Genomic DNA, 21,227 nt, shown 5'->3' with positions numbered 1-21,227 from the left:
CGCATATCGTTATTCTTAAAAATCGATGTGCATGTGCTTGGACACTTTAGGAAAGAGAGAAATCCATGCATGTCATTATTCTTTCTCAGAGACTGACCAAGTATGGTTATTAAGAAATAGGATTTAAGAACAAGACAAACATACAACAGTCCTTCCACTCTTTAGCAATCTCTAATTCCAATCTAAGAATCTGTAGGTTCTGTCTCTACTGGGACAGAGCTTGCTTCTACCATATCTATACAAGACATGGCTTTGCTGAAAGATTTCACCAATATGGCCTTGTGAGGAATTGAAGAACACACTTTGAATGTAAGTTCAGAACAATATCCAGCAGTTTGTGTAAGCAACTCTATCATCAATACATACCCTTCTATTATTGCTGCTAGTTATTTTTGTTGAAAACAGTACCCCATACTTAATTTGTCATGATATATATTCCTTCTTTCTGTCTTGCTTGAAAGAGTTGAGGGAGGACTACCTCGTTTTGATGTATCGTTTCTTAACTGTGCATAGAAAGAAAACTCTAAAGATGCATGCAGTGAAAACTAAAACAGACAAAACTACCAGAAGTTTACGTGAAACAATAGAATCGAATTTGGTGCAAAGTCCTGCACCAGTTTTTTCTTTCAGTGGATTCACACTAGAATCTAACAATGTCATCTTTGAAATGTGTGCATCTGCACAGCCCAATGCACCACTCACACCTTTTAATTTTGGACTCAGCTGAGAATGTGGTTATTTATCTTCTGCACTGGAGGTGGTTTGTGGCTGGCCTCCTCCCAGTGTGGTCTGAGCAAAAGCATGACATTACAGCGTTGAGATTCATGTGACCGCCAGTTGTGGGTCTCACTGAGGTACAAGCTGATTGGATTTCACTCTGCTTGCTCTGCTGTGTGTGTGTTCTGTGGTGTATATTGCTGGGGAGTGACCCTACAAGGAAATTAGAGACAAATGTGCCTCGTTCTGGTTTGAGAGATGGCAACTCTCCTTTGTGCTATAAAAAATAAAGTAATACTTATTTCATGATTCAGTTATATGACTTTACTATAGCTCTATGCCATTTGTAGGAATGGTACAGGGTAAAACCGAACCATTATTTTACTTCAAACAATGAATGTCATTGATAGCAGAAGCTGTTTGAGGAAAAAATGTAGTAGATTATTAGTTTCTGCCTTTCAGTTTCATTTACAAAGGGTCTTATTACACTGTTTGAAAGAAGAACTCTTCTTAGCTCCCTGTGGAAAGATTTTATAATCTGGACTGGGAGAACTTTATCCTCTATTGGATGCAACAAGGCACTGAAGGGCTTTCAGAAGCTGTTTGTGCTTATGACTTAGCCAAAAGGTCTATCTCTGAGGAAAGCAGTTGACAGCAATAATGAAGGTTTGCATGACAAGCTATTTGTATCTTATATATTTTCCCTAACATTTCCCAATTCCAGAGCCAGAAGTTGTATTCACAAACAAGGAGAAGGTGCAGAAAGAGGTAAAAGCTGCACTAACAGAAAATGCCACGCTGAGCTGCGAGGTGGCCCAGGAGAAGACCGACGTGAAATGGTACAAGGAGGGGAAGCTGATCACCTCGAGCAAGAAGTTCAAGGTGGAGTCAGAGGGCAAATCTCGTCGGCTGGTGGTGAATCAGTTGGAGAAGAAAGATGCTGGAGAGTACACCTGTGAGGCTGCTGGCCAGAAACTGAACTTCAAAATTGTGGTCACAGGTGAGAGAAGACACTTTGGCCCATCCTTCCTATTTCTAGAACATTTACAAAAATTATTATTATTCTGTAAGTGTTTTTCCAGTGACACTTCAAATTTTTGGAGAATGTCATGGGGATGACTTAGCTTTGATGGGGAAAAGGAAGAAAGTGTTCCAGGTACAGTTCTGAGGCAGCTCCATCCTTCAAAAAGTTCAGGAGTTTCTCTTCACTGTGGGAATGGAGCCATAAAAAGGAAGGTTCTGATTGCACCTCTCCATCGCCGTGTGTTGGTGCAAGTGGAACAACTCTGCGGTGCAGCTGATTGCCAGAATGTTTCAGAGCAGGGGCACAGTGGTAGCAATAGGGTGTCTGGCCCACATCTGCACACTTTTTGTTTGTCTTGGAAGGGCTTGTTTCAGCCTGTGGGGAGAACATTACATGAAAGCTTTGTGGAAGTTCAGGTCTCTAAGGCATCAAGTAAATGGCAACTGAAGGAAGAAAGTTGCACAGGGTGTCATTCAAGATGCATTGCTGTGATGGGCCTCCAAACTGGGGAAATGGATTCAGTTTTCCAGCTCCCTCTCTGCCTCCAGCTTTTCTTTCAAGTGGCCTGACTAATCTCTCTCTCTCCCCGTATACCCCAGAGCCAGAAGCTGTATTCACAAACAAGGAGAAGGTGCAGAAGGAGGTGAAAGCTGCACTGACACAAAATGCCATGCTGAGCTGCGAGGTGGCCCAGGAGAAGACCGACGTGAAATGGTACAAGGAGGGGAAGCTGATCACCTCGAGCAAGAAGTTCAAGGTAGAGTCAGAGGGCAAATCTCGTCGGCTGGTGGTGAGTGAGGTGGAGAAGAAAGATGCTGGGGAATACACCTGCGAGGCTGCTGGCCAGAAACTGACCTTCAAGATTCATGTTACAGGTGAGTAAATGTTTCATCTGTGTTACATCCCCCCCAAAACTGAAGGAAAGACAAGTTGCATAGCTTGACAAATTCCACCTCAGCAGTCAGTTGACGGAGTATTTAAATTCTTCTGTTTAACTCATGTCCATTCATACTGTTAGGTCTGCCTGCTTCTTTGAAAGCGGAGAACTTAGAGGATTTCTGTAGCCTAAGCCCAGGATATCTGTTAATCTAATGGAGATGCAGCGATAACAAAGATCATCACACTAGATGATCTTTAAATGTTCCTTCCAACCCAATCCATTCTCTGATTCTACAGAGGAAACCTTTTTATTATCGCTTCTGCCATAGTAGAACCATTCTCAGAAGTGGTAGCTGAGGAAAACAAGTTTCTTCAACATGACATGAGCAAGAATGGGATTTAACCCTGACATCCCTTGGTCGTATCCTGATGAATTTAAAGCAAATTGAAGAGTTCATGTATTAGATTACATTTTGATTCTGGCACCGTGCAGTGCTAAGCAAATACCATGGGGGCTAGCTAGTTTAAATTCATTAGAGAAACATAGTTCTGGGTTGACACATCTTTGAAACACTGGGCAAATAAAGGTAATAAACACAGAATGTACAAACAAAGATTGTTTCTCAAGCCTACGTTTGCTTTTGCTGTCAAAGTAAATTAGAGCTCTCAGCTTGTTTGGACAATTTAATTTCTGTCCACTTAAACAAACTTCTTAACAGCTCTGTGCACTGGTGTGCTGCTGGACATTGGGGAAATGTCATTTTTGTCTGTATATTTTGGACAATGATGGTAGTAGAACTGAAAGTAGGTTTCAGGCCACCTAAATTGAAGGAGTCCTTCACTGGCACTTGATCTAATTCAGATGTTAACATTCAACTGATAGCACTGGAAGGAAATCTGGGTGGGAATGCCATCCTCTCAGCACCGCAGTCCAAAGACTGATGTGAGCATTTGGGAAGGGCTGTATAAAAGAGGTTCACTTTTTGAATCTGCTCCTTTACCCTCGATTCCAGAAGTGGAGGATGGTTTTATCAACAAGGAGAAGGTGCAGAAAGAGGTAAAAGCTGCACTAACAGAAAATGCCACACTGAGCTGCGAGGTGGCCCAGGAGAAGACCGACGTGAAATGGTACAAGGAGGGGAAGCTGATCACCTCGAGCAAGAAGTTCAAGGTGGAGTCAGAAGGCAAATCTCGTCGGCTGGTGGTGAATCAGTTGGAGAAGAAAGATGCTGGGGAGTACACCTGTGAGGCTGCTGGCCAGAAACTGAACTTCAAGATTCAAGTTACAGGTGAGAGAAAATACTTTGCTCCATCCTTCCTATTTCTAGGATATTTAGAAAAAATATTATTATTTTGTAAGAGTTCTTATTATGCTTCAAATTTTTCAAGTTTGCTTCCTTTTCAAGTATGCACTTTTTTGCTATTTTTTTTTCTTTTTTTCTTATTTTTTTTCCAAGTTTTTCCTATTATGCTTATTCTGTCAGGGAAGGTTTAGGGTAGATAATAGGAGAAATTTCTTTACCGAAGGGATTGTGCAGCACTGGAATAGGTTGGCCAGGGAAGTGGTTGAGTCACCATCCGTGGAGGTCTTCAAGAAATGTGTTGATGTAGAACTTAGTAGCATGGTTTAGTGGTGGACTTTAGTACAAGGTTCAAGGTTGAACTAGATGATCTCAGAGGTCTTTTCCAACCTGAATGATTCTATGATTCTGTGATAAATGACAGCTTGGGGGAGAAAGTAGCATGGAGTGTCATTCAAGATGCATTGCCCTTCTGGGGCTCCAGAGCAGGAGAATGGACTCAGTTTTCTCAGTCTGCCTACTGCTCCTCTTGCAAGTGGCCTGACTAAGATGTCTCCTGGAGAACAAGGGTATTTCACCGTTTGGATGCAATAATGTGGGATGGGCTAGGCTTTCCTAAAGGTCACATAAGAAGTAAGGACACAGTCTTCACCATGGATGTCCTGGTCAAGCATGTTTCACACTGAACAAAATGACCTAGTGCTGATCAGACAGCAGAGGCAGCTGTTGGAATCAGAGAAATCAACAAATGGGGCTCTGACACAGCATGGTGCAGTTTCTGCCACTAGGAATTTATCAGTTTGCACTCAACTTCAACCAAAATATTTCCGGCCTTGAATGGGGCCGCCAATAGAGTGATGATCCATCAGGTGATCTCCTAGCTTGCTGCACTGAGACACTAATCTTTGTGTGATTTGTCATGAAACAATTAAAAGCTTCTTTGAAAAACTAAACAACAAAGCAAGCAAACAACAAGAACAAAAAAACCACCCACCCCCCATGGAACAGTTTGCATGTTCCTCCAGTAGCTTTAGATGTGTACTGTCAAGTCAAAGAGATGGTTTCCAGCATTCTCTGTAAGCCCTAAGGGGACTGGGCAACTTTATATTTTGTAGATGCTGAATCTTTCTCTCCTTTCAGAGCCAGAAGTTGTATTCACAAACAAGGAGAAGGTGCAGAAGGAGGTGAAAGCTGCACTAACAGAAAACGCCACGCTGAACTGCGAGGTGGCCCAGGAGAAGACTGATGTGAAATGGTACAAGGAGGGGAAGCTGATCACCTCGAGCAAGAAGTTCAAGGTGGAGTCAGAGGGCAAATCTCGTCGGCTGGTGGTGAATCAGTTGGAGAAAAAAGATGCTGGGGAGTACACCTGTGAGGCTGCTGGCCAGAAACTGACCTTCAAGATTGATGTCACAGGTAAGACAGACATAGTCTGAATTTCAGTGGTGGACAATAAAATAAAAAGTGTAGTAATTATCACAGAGTGGTCCAGTTGCAATAGACTCTGTTCAGGGTTTACCTGTATCTGTTTTTCTTGTGACCAGTTGCCTGGATTTGTAGGAACTGAAACATTTGGCTTTGGCTTGGCACAATGTGGCCTATCTCATTCTTTATGTGTCTTCCCTAGTTTCCACATTGCAATTTGCTTCCACAGAAGGGTAGATATTGTCTAGTGAAGGTAATCAGTTTTGTTATAAGTGACAACCTGAATATTTACCAGCCTATGCACATAAATCTGTAAGATGACTTCATTTTAATCTCTGTGAATATTTTCTTCCTTTTCTGCACTCAGAGCCCAAACCTGCATTTATAAACCAGGAAAAGGTACAGAAGGAGGTAAATGCTGTCTTGACTGAAAGCGCTGTTCTGAGCTGTGAGGTAGCAGAAGATGCAACTGAAGTAAAATGGTACAAGGATGGCAGGCTGCTTGTTTCCTCCAGGAAGTTCAAAATAGAAACTGTGGGTAAAACCCGTCGTCTGGTTGTGGAGCAGCTGGAAAAGAAAGATGCTGGAGAATACGTCTGTGAGGCTGCTGGCCAGAAGCTGACCTTCAAGTTGGAACCAACTGGTGAGTGTTCACTTTGGAGGCACTAAGTAGCACTTTGTGTGGCTTAGAGGAAAACTGGATGTTATCTACCCACCCAGTGGCCATGTTGCAGCCATGATTTCCCCTGGAACAACGCTATTGAACCACATCATGCATGAAATTAGAGGTTGGACTCGATGATCTTGAGGTCTCTTCCAACCTAGAGATTCTGTGATTCTGTGAAATTGTCTTTGCATTGTTCAATATAGAGAAGAGGCCAAGAGAAAGGGAGTAAACAGAAAAGAGACTAGACCATAAATTCAGATTTAGCATATTAATACTTCTTAACTAGATTTAGAATCCTAAAAATGGGAGAACACATATTATACAGGTCATTTTATCTCTAAGAAACAAGTTTTTATAGGTAGCAGGATGTATATTTTCCTCTCCTTTCCTCTGCTTCTCTTCTAAGCAGAAGCTTTGAGTTACCTGACAGGTGATTTTCTTTCTTTCTACTCATCGAAAGATTATAGCAGCCACAAAGATTCAGCCGTATTCCCTGTGTTATTAGAGTTTATAGAGGAGCTGGTGTGTGACTGTGAGTCATGAAGAGAGAAATTGAAAATCGCTGTGTTTAAGGATTTGAGAATTAAGTTATTAGTTTTTCTATTTTAATGTCTTTCCTAGAACCAGAGGATAAATTTGAAAATAAAGTTGTCCAGAAGGAGCCCCTCATTGTTCAAGAACATGAAAGCATCACTTTGACTACTTCAGTAACGCCTGAAACTGCTGTAGTAAAGTGGTTCAAAGATGGAGCAGAAATCAGGGCGAACAAGAAGTACGTGATCAAGAGTGAGGGGGCGTCCAGGACTCTGACAGTGAACTTGGCGGAGAGCACAGACACTGCTGTGTACACTTGCAAGACAAAAAGTGACAAGCAGGAATTCAAAGTACAAGTGAAAGGTGAGCAGATAGCAGCCTGCAAGTTGTATCCCTTCCTATCAGTTGTGTTTCTCTTGTGGGAGGATAAGGTGAAGATTTTGTACCTCTCTCAAAAATTGTTCCAACCTCTAGACTTGAATTGCTTTTGCAGCTACTGTGGCTTCCCTACCATGTGCCAATAAAGTCCTTCCTGCCTTCAAAGATCAATTTTCGTCCTTCAGTGGCTTCTTGGGCAACAAGGACACCTAAGATGGGTGCTTTTCCTGGCATTTCCTCTCCAGTGTTATCATGCCATTTCTGTCTCCTCCTAATCCAGTGGGTAGGGCATGGGCAGAGCCTTAGCTCTTCCTGACTCTGCTCACCAGTGTGACAAAGCTGATGGGTAGTTTTTATGCATAGTCAGGCAAATGAGGCTCTGATGTTTAGAACAAACAAACAATCAAAACTAAAACAACAACAAAAAAACACAACCAATCAAACAACAAAACAATAAAAATATCCACTGTGGTCTCATTAGGTAAAATAAGAAAGAAAGGCACAACACAAACACAATCATGTTTTAAATACAATTCTTTCTTTACAGAGTGGTAATGCTAATACAATTTCATTTAAATGTAATCTCAACCTTTTATATATATTTTTGTTAAGGTTGGCTAGAACAGGTTTCATAGAACAGATTTCTTAACTTTTCCTTTCTTGCCATTTTTTTCTTTCCTCTGCACCTCAGAAATCCCAGTGAAGTTTACCAAAAAGCTTGAAGCTGTTAATGCTGAGATTGGAGGCAGCGTGTCATTGAGCTGTGAAGTGAGCCATGCCAGAGGGAAGGTGGTGTGGCGCAGGAATGGAGTTGAGATCAAGCCCAGCAAACGTTTCCAGATTCACGAGGAGGGTGTCAAACGAACCCTGACAATAACAGGGATCCGGGCTGAGGATGAGGGAGAGTACTTCTGTGAGTCCAGAGATGACAAGAGCAGCATTACCATCACCCCCAAACGTAAGTTTCTAGAATTGAATGGTGACAATGTGGAAAGATCCTTGGCTTTCCTCCTCAGCTGCTACAACCCTGCAGAGCCAAGTTTATTCATGTGTTTATGCTGTTCCCTGTGTTAACAACAAAGTACAAAACTCCACTTTTTCTCTGAATGTCTGTGGAACCTCTGTTTGTGAAGAACAGCATTGTTGAGCTCAGGTCTCCTGGTATGTGGGCAAATCAACCTTCATAATTTATTTGAGGCTGGAATTAAGTATCCCATAGCTAAGACAGGATTTTTCCCCTCTTTGTTTGCCTCTTTCTTCTGGCATCTTTATACATAAAGCCTATTCAGAGATGGGAAATATGATGGTCCATTTTTTATTACTTTAAGTAATGAACTTTGATGCTTCTAATGAAATCATTGAATCTGTTGGCTTTTTGAAGGTGCTTATGCCATGCCTCAGAGACATGCTCCTAAACATTTTCTTCCTATCCATCAGCTCCCAGAGTGGTGAAATTTGTTACGAGTCTCAACAGCGTGGTCTCTGAGGAAGGAAAAGAGGCTGTGTTCAAGTGCACCGTTTCTCCCAGTGATGCTGTAGTCACGTGGCTCAGGAATGGGGTCAAGATTGAAGCCAGCAAGAAATATGTGATCTCACAGAAGGACACCAACCACAGTCTCACGATCACTGATCTGACACTAGAAGATGCAGCTGAAATCTCCGCCAATGCAGAGGGTGTAGAAAGCACAGCCAATCTCAGAGTCCGAGGTAAGAGGCAATAATGCACCCTTGACAGGTTGTCACTGATGCTGTGGCCTTCCCTCTGACTATGGGAGGGGATATCTGCTTTTGCTTCATTAAATAAGAATGCTCGTAATTCATTGGGACTAGAGATAATTAAGACACCTTTTTAATTCTTTCTGAAAACATGTTTTCTGGATCGTCTACATTCTTACTGTAATTTCTTCTCCTTTATCAGAGGCCTCAATCTCCTTCAAGAAGAAACTGGAGGCCAGAACAGTTGAAGAGAAGGATACAGTGACCTTGGAGGTAGAACTGACCAAGCCTGCAGAGGTGAAGTGGATGAGGAACAGCATCGTATTGAAGCCCAGTGAAAAAATAGAGATCAAAGCTGAGGGAACAAAGCATATCTTGGTGGTTAAGGACATCTCCTTTGCAGACAGGGGCTTTTACTGCTGTGAGAGTCCTGATGACAAGACCCAAGCCAAGATCAACGTGGAAAGTAAGTTGAATGATTGCCAGGTCTGTAAATACTCTGGACAGGATTTGGATGTGGATTCTGGTCTCTTCCATTATCATAATGGCCACTGCCACCAAACCTGACATGGGGACACAGCTGTGTGCTTGGCCACCAGTCAAACTTCTGAGATAATGTGGAAGAGAGGGCAGTAAGCAGAATGTGGCTGGCTGGTTCCTGTTGCCTTCATCTCATCCCACGAGCTTTCAGTCATGCTGTTGACTATGAAATCTGTTAGATGATTCTTTTTCTGAAACTTCTCACTCCATGGTACACTCTGTTTTTTCATTTGTATGGCTTTTAGCAGACCATTCCCTTGTTCACCCATCCGTTGTCCTAATTCTTCTCTATAAAGCACCTCTTTCAAAACAACTCTTTATATTCAGTCAGGGTTAAAAAAAAAAAAAAAAAAAAAAAAAAAAACACGAGAGTAAATCTTCTGTCTGTGGGTGCTACCCTTTCAAGTAAGCTAATGGTATCTCAGCTGTAGCCCTGTACTTCTGTCCTTTTTCCTGCATCCTTTTGTCATGATTGTTACAGGGTAGATGAAGATAGAATTTAAGCACTTAAGGACTACCTAATCTTGTCTGCAAAGCCCCTGCCATCAATTGGTGCTGTGTAGGTCATAAAAAATAGGCAAGGAAGGACTTGATAACAGACTTCAAGTACATAAAAGGCTGTTATAAAGTGGAAGGGAACAATCTGTTCTCCATGTGGAAATAATGGTCTTCAATTGCAATGAGAAAGATCCAGGTTATACAATAAAAAAGCTTTTTAATAGTTGGATGACTGAATAGGTCATCTGGAAAGGTTTTGAGGCCTCCATCATGGGTTTAAGAAAAAGTTAGTGAAATACCTGTCTGGGATGACATAAAGAGCAGAGCGTGTCCTGAAGCGGCAGAGAAGGGCTAGACAATTTTTCTGGATATGTCCAGCCTTGCAGTTTTGTGATCTTCTGATGGTGTAAATACAAACCTTTACACAAGATAAACCAGTTGATTATCTGTATTAGTTCAGATTTTTCATTTTACAGCTTTCAGCAGCACTGAAAGGGCTGGGTCTCACGCCTCTCTCCCAGCTGCTGTTGTGCAGCATTTTTTTTTTTTCCCTTTCTTAACTCTGCTCTCACAAACGCACAAACAACACCACTGTGGCCAGTGGCGTGGCCCTTTGGAGCTGTCTGATACCAGCCCTTATCTAACATTGGACAGCTGCTGGATTCTTCTCACAGAGGCCACCCCTGCAGCCCCCACTACCAAAACCTTGCCACATAAACCTAATACACCATTCTAGGATTTTGTGCATATTATTAACATCATGAAAAATTTAATCAGTAATTCTCCCCACATATATATATATATATATATATATATATATATGTATATATACATATACATATATATATATATGTATATATATATGTATATGTATATATATTTATTATAAATTTTTTTTCCATTTTTTGATTGGAGAGGTTTAGGCTTGGAAATAGGTTGGGCATGGTGAAATCAGTAGCAACAACCCCACGGACTCTCATTTTTTTGAGGCTCTAATTTTTAACTTTGTCCTTCACTTCATGGTTCTGTGCAGCTGCATGTGTCTGTAGCTAAAGGCTGGATTTCTTCCCTGACACCTGCAATTTCCTGTCCCTCTCCAAGTTAGTCCACTTCAAATCTCCCTACTAATACAGATGTGAGGCAGCAGCTCAAGAGGGCAAGATGAGGATTAGAGTTGTTTGCCTAAGAACAGAGTGGGAATCAAATATATCACAAATTAATGACAAACTGTCTCATACAGAGCAGAGTTTGTCAAATCACTTTCATGCACTGTTAGGACAACTTCATCTTCAAAATCTGCTTGGCTGACAGTTGTCAAAGCCCATTGCTTTAGTGTCACAAAATGTGGTGGTTATCACTTCTATAGGATGTTGCTCATCTTTTTTTCCAAAATGAGTGCTCTAGGAAAAACAAACAAAAAAACCCACAGACATTAGACCAGCACCTGTTAGATTAATGTTGGATCTGTTCAGCCTAAATCTAAATCTAATCCTTCTTCAGCTCCTTCTGTGTCCAGAGAACCAAAAAAAAAAAAAAAAAAAAAAAAAAGAGAGAGTTTTAATAAATAAGAGTTTTAAGTTGTAGATGTATTGAATTACCTTCTGGAGTATCTTTCTGAATATTCAAGGAACCACAGGTGACTTCAATCCTGATTTAGATCTAGATTCAGGTTGACTGTCTCAGTTAAATTGGATGAACTGTCTCCAGAGAAGGGAAATACAGTACTTCCCTGGTCACCACGTGCTGGAAGAACACAGGGCAGTGTGGGGCAGTTTGTTACTGCATCCTCTTTTACACGTTGTACTCTGAGGTGTTTTTTTCAAACTTTGGCTGAGTCAGTTTTCTTCCAGCAAGATGTTTCAACCACAGTTGGTTGTAGCTTCAGTTGCGTGAGTTTTTTAGACGTTAGCTGTTGTTATATCCAAGTGTTAATAAAAATAATGATGGAAAAATGTTTATACAGGCAAAAAATGGCTAGTCCTGATAGCTACCAACAGTGTTTTATAGTTTTGTGCAAGGTGTCTTATGCAAGTTTGCATGACTCTTGCTTTATAACCTTCCTGTTCTCACAGAGGGAGAGAGTGCTGGTACCAGATAATTATGGGGTGTGCACTTTGCAGATGACCAGCTGCACTCTCATTGCTTACACTTAGAGACGCTGTAAAAAAAAGATAGCTTCTCCATTGATGAACTGAGATAGTTTCAATTAAGTGGCTGAAACTCAAGGTGAAAGATGAACCAGGATCCAAGATGAATCATGATGAAAACTGGAAATCAGATCATTGTCATAGGGAATTCTTTTCGCATGTGATCATCCAAGCCATGATGTACAGCAGGAACGGGGCAGTGTACAGGAATCTCACTTGCATTTACTCCAGTCCAATCCAATCTATGGATTTACTCCAGTATAAACGATGCTTAATCAAAAGATCAGTGTCTGTTCTGATCTTAAGATGCCAGCAGATCCTAAAACCAACTGAGCTGCTCAAACCAATAGCCTATTTGGCTGAATATTTTATTTTGATAAATAAAACACCTCCAGGAGGAGATGTTTGAGGAAGAATTAAATAAAAATAACTCATAAGTAAAGTGATGATCCTCCTTTTGATACACCTCTAAGTTTTCATCAGGGAAAAGCATAATTAGGTCAATTAATTATAGCACAAATTATCCTAAGAAATGGGTATGAAATTTCAAATCTCTTGACATGAACTATTGTCTATTAAAATAAATCCTGTAGAAGTTTTGCCATTCCCCAGCTGTTTGCTGCTTTATGATGAGAAGGCCTTTGTAAAAGTACTTTTTTTCCCAGTCCTGCGTATAGTACAAGGTGAGGATATATTTAGGGGGCAATTTACTGAGTTAAAAATTGCTATACTATTTAGTTGATTTCTGGTCTAGACAGTGGGTGGTGATGGAGGGGAACTGGCTAGAAAAAGGGCCCTGCAATGTTTGTGGGACCTATTTTTCCCAGTTGAAAGCATCCATTTAAGAAGAGCAGACATACTAGCAGTATGGTCAGGGACAGATATTTTATTTTTGTGGGTTTTTTTTGCAAAGGTGGTTGTTTAATTGGCAAGTGCTGTACCTGTGTGAGGAATTAATGTATTTTGGAAGTCCTGATGCAATTTCTCAGCTGTTGCTGTGAGATCTCCAACTTGTCCATGTTGTTTTTCAGTGAGGCAGATCAAGCTAGTGAAAGGCCTTCAACCCGTCGAAGTCTCTGAGAAAGGGACTGTCACCTTTGAGGTGGAGCTGTCCCATGAGGATGTGGAAGGGACCTGGCAGAAGGATGGCGTTCGGCTGAAGCCTGCTCCGAATATTATTATGGACGTCCAGGGGAAAAAGCATTCACTGACACTTTCTTCTGTGACTCTTGAAGATGCAGGACTCATCTCCTTCAAAGCAGATGGCATTCACTCATCAGGGAGGCTCACTGTGACAGGTACACTGACCCCAAAGTCTAAGGCCCTGTTTGGTGTGGGACATGGTTACCTTCTCCTGTCCCCAGAGAGTAAGCCTTTAAGAGGGCAACCAACTTTCTTAATCAGTAACATTTCACTCAAATATCAACAGGATTATTGTAACATCATTGTCCCTAGTACATGTAATGATAATGTGTTCAAAACAATAGGATTTGGGGGTTTGTTTTCACTTAGAAGTTATATTAAACACGGAAAATAGGCACTAGGCTCTGCCTATCCATTTTTCTTTGTGCCAGATGTTTCTAGAGACTTCATTCCCTACTAATTGGACATCCTTTTGTATTTGTCTCTTTTTTTTTCTTTTTCTTTTTTTTTTTTTTTTCCAGAATTGCCTGTGAAAATCAGCAAACCATTGGTAGACGTCAGTGTAACTCAGAAGGACAAGGTCACATTTGAGTGTGAGCTGTCCAGGCCCAATGTGGATGTTAAGTGGTTCAAGGTACAGCATGTGATGGGCAGTGGTATTTCCATTTCTGATTTCTCTGGAAATGAGAGCCTTTAATTTCACTTCCAAGGGATGTGAGCCTTTGTTGTACAGGTCTTAGCATTGCTCACTTGCCTTCATGTGCATTTATTTGCCCAGTTCATCACTCCTTGTTATTATTTACTGGATACATTAATTAGTTTGAATTTTCTCTTGCATTTTAAGTGAATATCTGAGCTATTTTTGCACAGAATGTGAGCACTGCTATTGATAGGAATGCAGTCTTGTGCTTCAATTCATACCTAGCAATTCTCACACAGGATTTATAGCCTCATTGGGAACTGTGGTATAAAGTGAGACCTCAATTCCCTTTCTACCTGATAGCCTGGGGATGAGCTCAGGCACTTCATGTACCTTCCTTGGGGTTCATCTGATTCTTCCCTTAGATAGGGATAACATCATTTCTTCAAGCTAATGTCCAAATGCGTTTATTGCCAATCCTGTACAGTGCCTTAAGCCTGCAAACAGCTGTCACAGGTCAGCCAAAATTTGTGCATGTTCTTCACCCATTCCTACATGTTGACAGCTTTGTGCTGTGCTTAAGTTTCAGCATATGTTCCAGTAAGCACAGATCCATTAAGTCCAGTGGGACAGGTGAATTAGGCATAGATCAGAATGCTCCTTTTGCTCAGTGCAGATGTAGAATTGCTGACGGTGATCTGATTTGGCCTTTTCTCTTCTAGGATGGGAAGGAGCTCCGGCAAAGTAAAAAAGTGGGAATTGTTTCCCAAGGAAATAAGAGGAGTCTCATTATTCACAAGTGTGAATATGAAGACCAGGGAACCTATATGTGTAAAGCAGCTGAAGACAAGACTTCAGCTACCCTAAAGGTTCATGGTATGTTCAACTGAAAGAGGAAATAACCTCTACTGCAGTATTTTACTCCACAGTAAGAAATGCTTCATGGACAGTTTATGCATTTCTCAGTTACTATTTTGGATACCTTTCTCTTCTCAGTGAGAAAATACATACCGTCAGAGCTGTTGTGTGCTTGTTCTATCCTTATAGGAGCTGTTTTTGGAAGTGCTAACTTATTTTTCCATTTATTAGAAGTGATTTCTGTTCCCTGGAATTTAAATGGTGTTTCTGGTTGGACAAATTAGCAGATACTGGAGAGCCTGGCACAAAGCAGGGCATCAGTGGCTGACACACACATGGTTTGATTTAGCTTCTGTCCTTGTCATAGAGGGACTTTGCCTGAATAGAGACCAGACAAGCCCTGGGAATGATCTCAAGATTTGCCATACTTTTTACGTAGTAAATGCTAAGGAGCGTGTAAAGATTTCTGACTGCATCTCTTCGTCATAGTCGAGACAGATTTTCCCTCCATGTGTTGCCCTGGATAAGCACCAGATGTATTTTGTCACCGGGCTCTGAAGCACCCGATCATAAGCCCATGCTGAAGGCCAGTTACTGAACAGACATGTCTGCTGTACCCTGGCAGATTTGTTTTCCAGAGGGACATATGAAAACACAGACCATTTTTTTCTTATTTCTTAGTAGTTGCTGTCCTCAAGTGGCCACTTGGGTTCAGTGTTAGCAAGTTCTTCAAGAATATCTGTCTTATTTCATTGCTCTGCTGAACTCCCCTTTTCTCCCTGACCTTGTGACTGGGATGGGTCGATTTATACCTGAACTTGTTCCTGGGGCTAATCTAGGATGTATCAAGACCTGTCCTTTCAAAATGAAAGGGCTGCAGTAGCACAGAAATATGGATCAGTTCTGACATACACAAGTACAGATCTGTAGAGTTAAAGGGGATTATGCCAAGTTCAAGGGGTTCTTAAACAAAGGTACCCCCTAGGTAAAACGTGGCTGATACAGTCTGGGCACACAAGCAAAGGAATGAGAGAGGGGCATGCAGAGAAGCATAAGAATGTGACAGGTTTATAGTGACATGAGATTGTAGGGGTGTGTCTAGTTTCTCTTGGCAGATTTTTCTTCCATTAATATGTTTAGACAGGTTTTAAAAGACAAGTTCTGGCTTCCATAAAATCCAGTTGCAGTGATCTCCACTGCCACTAGTAATTCTATCTCTGTAGGTTCAAGTGCAAAATGTATTTGCTGTGTTGAAGAGAGATATCACCCATGAGGGGAAGGTGGTGAAGAATAAAATGCAATCTCTTTTTTTTTTTTTTTTTTTTTTTTCCATGCTAGTATGCATAAGGTAAAGATACTGCGCTCAGCTATGTAGAAACCCCAATAAATATTTGTCTCCATGATTTCACAGCCCGCGATATCAAGATTGTTAAACCACTGGAAGATGTGGAAGTGACTGAATATGAGAGTGCATCTTTCGTCTGTGAGATTTCACATGATGAGGTCCAAACCCAGTGGTACAAAGATGACAGCAAGCTGAAGGCTGATGACAATATTAGAATGCGTCAAGATGGTAGGAATTCAAATGGGGATCTTATCCTTGAGTGGGGGGCGGGTTGGGAGAGTAAGCAGAACGGCCTGACCTCTGAACTCAAGTTAAGAAGGTTCAGCAGAGAGTTCCCCTTTTATTTTTTGGGTTGCAGTTAGGCTGGGGCAGTGACATGGTGGGAACTCTAGTGTGGCAAATTTGGTGTTATGCCACCATCCCATGCTGCCAGCAGCAGGTAGGAAATCGATGCAATTTGTTTCTAAGTGACAGTGAACAGGGCAGTCAGTTAATCCCTCAAAGGAGCTTGTATCCGACAGTGGGTGGGATCCTTCTGTCTCAAGTAATTTTCTGATGACGGGAGCCACATTCAGTCCGTCCTTGGAGGAAGATCTGTGTTTAGGTTACGCTTTGTTACAGGGATGTGGGTGTAGGGGAATGGTCAGCTTTGCTGCCACAAGAACAGGTAGTGATGCTCTGAAACCAGACAGGTGGTGCTGACCTGGCAATGGGCTTTGGAGAGTGAATTTGTTTGCTCACAGGAAGCTGTATGTGTTTGTGTCTGTTCTCAGGAAAGACCTATTCACTGACTTACACACGTGTCCAAGTCAAAGATGCGGCAGAGATCAAATTTGTCGCTGAGAAGGCAGAATCTCGTGCCCAGCTTAGAGTGAAAGGTAATTATACTTTTGATAACAATACTGCTTAAATTGTCTCCTATTATAAACCAACCAATTTCCCTTACTTTTAACGTGAAGAAAGTTAAACAACACTTAAAGCTTTCACAGAAATAAAAACTCCTACCAACCTTTGTGCAGGTGAAATATCCATGTCACTGTTGGGGATTTACATTTGCTAAGTAAAACAATTCATTTTCTGAGGCGGTTGATTTTCTACCTTTAGGCATTAAGATTCATGTTTGAACTTTGAGGGACAAAAAAAAGCATAGTTTGATTTTCTCTTCCATTTTCTCTTGCTGGTTTATGTTTGAAAACAAAAGAGATTATTACTTTTTTTTTTTTTTTTTGGATGTTAGTCTTAAAGAAGTGATAAAGAAATTTAAGGAAAACATTTGAGTTAACACACTGACGAAGAGCTCAGGAAATCTGTTGGCAGTCCCCAGCTTTGTTGAGTAAATTACTTGTTATCTCTGCAATTCAGCCATCCAAGTGGTAAAATAGGGATAGCAAGTCTTTTTTTCATTACATCTTTACTTGCTGTGTTAGCTTAACATGGTGGGGACTCCTGTCATCATCCAAATAACTATCCGTAAAAGAAATATTGCTTTTGAGATTTTAAATGACACCTTCCACAGGAACTGCACCAATTATTGCATCTTTTTTTCACTCCTTTTAGAGCTGCCTGTAAAAATTGTGAAGCCTTTGCGGGATAAGATTGCACTTGAAAAACATCGGGGATTCCTGGAATGCCAAGTATCTCGTGCCAACGCTGAAGTTAGATGGTATAAAAAGGATATGGAAATTCACCCTAGTGACAAATATGAAATTGTGAGTGAAGGTGTCTATCGGAAGCTCATCATCAACGATGCAGATTATGAAGATGAGGACACATATACTTGTGATGCCTTTGATGACAAAAGCAGTGCTCATTTCTTTGTTGAAGGTACTAAACAATTTTTCCTGCCAAGATGCATTGAAAGGAGGGTGAACTTGATTCAAAAGCCCTTGTCATTTACTTTAAAAACACAGGACCACTTGGGTTTTTAATTGAGTGCAGATTTCATGTGAATTTCATTGATACTGCTTCCTGGTAGGATTATAAGGGCAGGAACATCTTGGAAAACTGTATATTCTCTTAAGGAGAGTGGCTCAATTCATGGAGAACTTTATAAGATCTACTGGACAAAGCTTGTTGTACAGAGAAAAGTTGCTATAGTTTACTAATATCCTTCCTATTAACACCATCTGCATTTCACTGAACCTCTGTTGCATTTATACATGGAATAATAAATAATAAAATTTTCCAGTTATGGTGCCAAGAGTTTGATATCAGGATGGGGAGGTAGTGGTCTGCTTTAGAAATTGGACTGGGAATAAGGAGATCTGGATCTCCTGGTTGTCATAGTCTTACTGTCTGAGCTGTTACCGGCAATATGTATTTATTCTTATTTAGAAAAAGAGAAAATGAAAAGAGGATGCTTTAAGGCCTTTTGAGCCTGGTTCAGTGTTCAATTGCAGTAAAGATGGCATGAATGTGCAGGATGACAATCAAAGAGCTCTTTCATGGCTCCTAAATCTCAGCTTTCTCTTGCTCCATCCTTCATCCAGAGCAATCCATTAATATTGTAAAAGAGCTGTGTGATGAGGACGTGACTGAGCCTGAAGAAGCCAAATTTGAATGTGAGATATCCATTCCATCTGTGAAACCTCCCAAATGGTATCTACGTGGAGAAGTCTTACAGGCTGGCAGAAACTTTATCATGCAGCAAGAAGGCACCATCCACCGGCTGACAATACTGAAAACCAGCGCTGATATGACAGGCACCGTTCAGTTCTCCATTGGCAAATCAAAATCCACAGCAAACCTGCTTGTCAGAGGTAATGTGATATGTTCTAGCTTGAATTAGATTATGAGAGATCCTTCCTCTCACAGTCTCTGGAACCTAATTTTTCAGACAGAGCTTAATGTGCAGGCTCCACTGCCTGGGATCTTTGAAATGTTGTGTGTATACCTGGAAGGTCTGCTTAGGTTCCCAATTACACGTTGTTGGGCACTAAATGAGACAGCAATGTCTCAGGAAGGGATCTGATTAATGGATGTGGTGTGCCTAGTATTCAAATCTATAGAGCTAAGACTGTTTTTTTTTTTTCCTTAGCTTTACAGAAATAGTCAAAACAGGTGAAATTTACCAAGATAATTTATTTTGTCCTATTTCTGAACTAGACAAGTTTGCTGGCAGATTTCCTTAATTCACTTTTTCATTGATTTGATTTGGGGCAAAGCTTCAGGGCTTTTCATCTTATGTTGTCACCATAGTAAATGGTGACAGTCACATCCTGAAGTCCTTGTTTTGTCTCTAATTCACTCTTATTTGAGTAAAGTCCTCAATCAAAGAGCAATTCAATAAGCACTGAACCAGAACTGGACCATGCATTTGGTACAAATTATTTTACAGAAATGTAGTTACCAGCATCCGCAATAGATTATTGTGCTGTTTTAGCTTCAAGGTAAATCAGGTCCTTAACAGAAACCTGTAGCATCATCTGAGCAGCTCACAGAACTGTTGTGAACACAAAATACATGAAATTAACAGGCATGAAATACGGACTAGAAACTTTCCTCTTCTTCAGATTGCATTCATCCTTTCTTCTTTTCCAACCCTGCTTTGCAGATTACCATATACAGATCACCAGGAAGATGGAGGATAAGACAGCTTTGGAACGCCATTCTGTCATCCTGTCTTGTGACTTCAGGCCTTCTCCAAAGATTGTGAAGTGGTTCAAGGGCCACACGCCCATCGAGCCCTCTGAAAAGTACAAGATCAAGCGGGAGAAGCATTCAGCAGAGCTCAAGATTCTGAAGGTGAAGCCTGAAGATGCTGGTGTGTACAAGTGCAGGGCAGGAAATGCGGAGACTGAAGCCACGCTGACAGTTGAAGGTATGAGCAATTTGCAGCAGGGAGGCTTGCCTGTTGCATATCTTTTTGCTGTTCAGTATTTCACTCTAGATTTTTTCTCTTCTTGAGGTCAAAATCCACAGTTCTTTCCTGCTAATTTTATATAAGTGTACCATTTTCACTGATCTATTTATATTATGCACTGTGATGATATTCCAAGATACTGAAATCCAGCACTTACCATCAATTAGATTATGTACGTGGAAGGGCAGAGTCTAGGTAAAGTGCTAGGATTAGGCAGAAGTGTATTTGTCTTTCTTAAGTCACATCATTTTCCCTTTCGTCCAAGGAACTGAACTCTTTGGAACACTGATACTTTTAGCTAAAAATGTTTTTCTTGTGTTAAACTGCTACAGGCCTCTGATTTTTGGTGAACATTTGTGGTTTTCATTTCCACTGACTACTGTGTCAGCTTTTATCTATAATGCATCTGCTACTGGTGGTCTAGCACATCTTGGTATAGCAGTAGTGTTTAACCTGTTCTTCCCCTCTGGTGAAACTGTAAGAGAAGTTGATCTCTGTGTCACTTTCACAAGTCACAAGTTATTCTCTGTGTCACTCTTTCACAAGTTTGGTCTTGCAGAGGTTCCTCCAAATGACAAATTTTTAATTCTCCAAAACTCTCTTCTGAGTTAACCAGTCCTTGAGAAAAAGTGCTTCATGTGTAGAGAAGCTTCAAAGACAAACTTCTGGTCAAGAACTGGAAAAGAAAATAATTCGCTTCCTGCTGCTCCCTAAACCTCAGCAAATTGTTTTATCTCTGTAGCAGCTGTTTGTGGCCAAAACCCTTGTTTTCATATCATCTTCTTTGTGACTCTTTCCCTGGTAGTGAGTCAGGGATGATTTACACACTGTATGTGTGTGTGTGCAGTGACTAGAACACAGGGACAGGAGCTCTGAGGGGTATTTAGACATCACTGTAATGTTATTACCATTTCAGAAGAATTACTTATCTTTAAGTAAAAGAAAAAGATTTATATGTGAAAGGAGAATTGAGGGCTCTGGACAACAAAGTCTTTTGTAATGGATGCTTTTCTGTTGGACTAAGTGCAGAACCAAATAAATGAAATTCATTGACCTGTGATGTTCAGGAGATCAGGCTAAATCATTTAATAAACCCTGAACACTGTGAAATCTGTTTGTGTAACAGTACTAATATGTAGCAACAGTGGTAATGGTACGCCTTGTTTATCCAACAGCCCGCAATGTAGAAGTAATCAAACACCTGCAAGATGTGGAAATTGAAGAAGAGAGCTCTGCTGTCTTCTCCTGTGAGCTGTCCCATGATGACGAGGATGTGGAATGGTTCCTGAACGGCACCCTCCTTTACACCAACAATTTCAATGACATCAAGAATGTTGGCAACTGCTACACGCTGACGATGAAGCAGATCAAGCCTGAAGATGCTGGCACAGTGACAATGAAGTCAGACAAGGTGTCAGAGACTGCACATCTGAAGGTGATAGGTGGGTCTGATCATACTCTTCATGAACTAAGAGATGTAAAGCAGCTATTATTTGCCATATCCGTGCAGCAATCCTCCTTTAAAGCCTCACCCCTCTGGGGGGATAAGTGTC

At 41.0% G+C, this 21,227-nt stretch overlaps 1 protein-coding gene across 25 annotated transcripts in view; it reads left to right on the top strand.

Moving 5' to 3' along the window:
- OBSCN (obscurin, cytoskeletal calmodulin and titin-interacting RhoGEF) overlaps window positions 1–21,227 on the top strand; it is a 185,576-nt gene that overhangs the window by 40,865 nt on the left and 123,484 nt on the right. For 24 of the 25 annotated variants that reach the window (XM_072033901.1, XM_072033896.1, XM_072033887.1 and 21 more), the window contains 18 exons: window positions 1,442–1,717; window positions 2,341–2,616; window positions 3,634–3,909; window positions 5,062–5,337; window positions 5,714–5,989; window positions 6,635–6,910; window positions 7,617–7,883; window positions 8,363–8,632; window positions 8,844–9,107; window positions 12,858–13,124; window positions 13,491–13,603; window positions 14,332–14,485; window positions 15,879–16,040; window positions 16,586–16,690; window positions 17,370–17,636; window positions 18,302–18,571; window positions 19,366–19,632; window positions 20,850–21,116. In XM_072033901.1, coding sequence (XP_071890002.1) covers window positions 1,442–1,717; window positions 2,341–2,616; window positions 3,634–3,909; window positions 5,062–5,337; window positions 5,714–5,989; window positions 6,635–6,910; window positions 7,617–7,883; window positions 8,363–8,632; window positions 8,844–9,107; window positions 12,858–13,124; window positions 13,491–13,603; window positions 14,332–14,485; window positions 15,879–16,040; window positions 16,586–16,690; window positions 17,370–17,636; window positions 18,302–18,571; window positions 19,366–19,632; window positions 20,850–21,116 — 4,329 coding nt within the window. The remainder of the gene's footprint in view (window positions 1–1,441; window positions 1,718–2,340; window positions 2,617–3,633; window positions 3,910–5,061; window positions 5,338–5,713; window positions 5,990–6,634; window positions 6,911–7,616; window positions 7,884–8,362; window positions 8,633–8,843; window positions 9,108–12,857; window positions 13,125–13,490; window positions 13,604–14,331; window positions 14,486–15,878; window positions 16,041–16,585; window positions 16,691–17,369; window positions 17,637–18,301; window positions 18,572–19,365; window positions 19,633–20,849; window positions 21,117–21,227) is intronic. The other variant, XM_072033893.1, reaches the window with a different exon arrangement.

The sequence above is a fragment of the Anas platyrhynchos genome, chromosome 2 (genome assembly GCF_047663525.1).
Source record: "Anas platyrhynchos isolate ZD024472 breed Pekin duck chromosome 2, IASCAAS_PekinDuck_T2T, whole genome shotgun sequence".
Taxonomy (NCBI): domain Eukaryota; kingdom Metazoa; phylum Chordata; class Aves; order Anseriformes; family Anatidae; genus Anas; species Anas platyrhynchos.
This window is presented reverse-complemented; position numbering and strand designations above follow the sequence as displayed.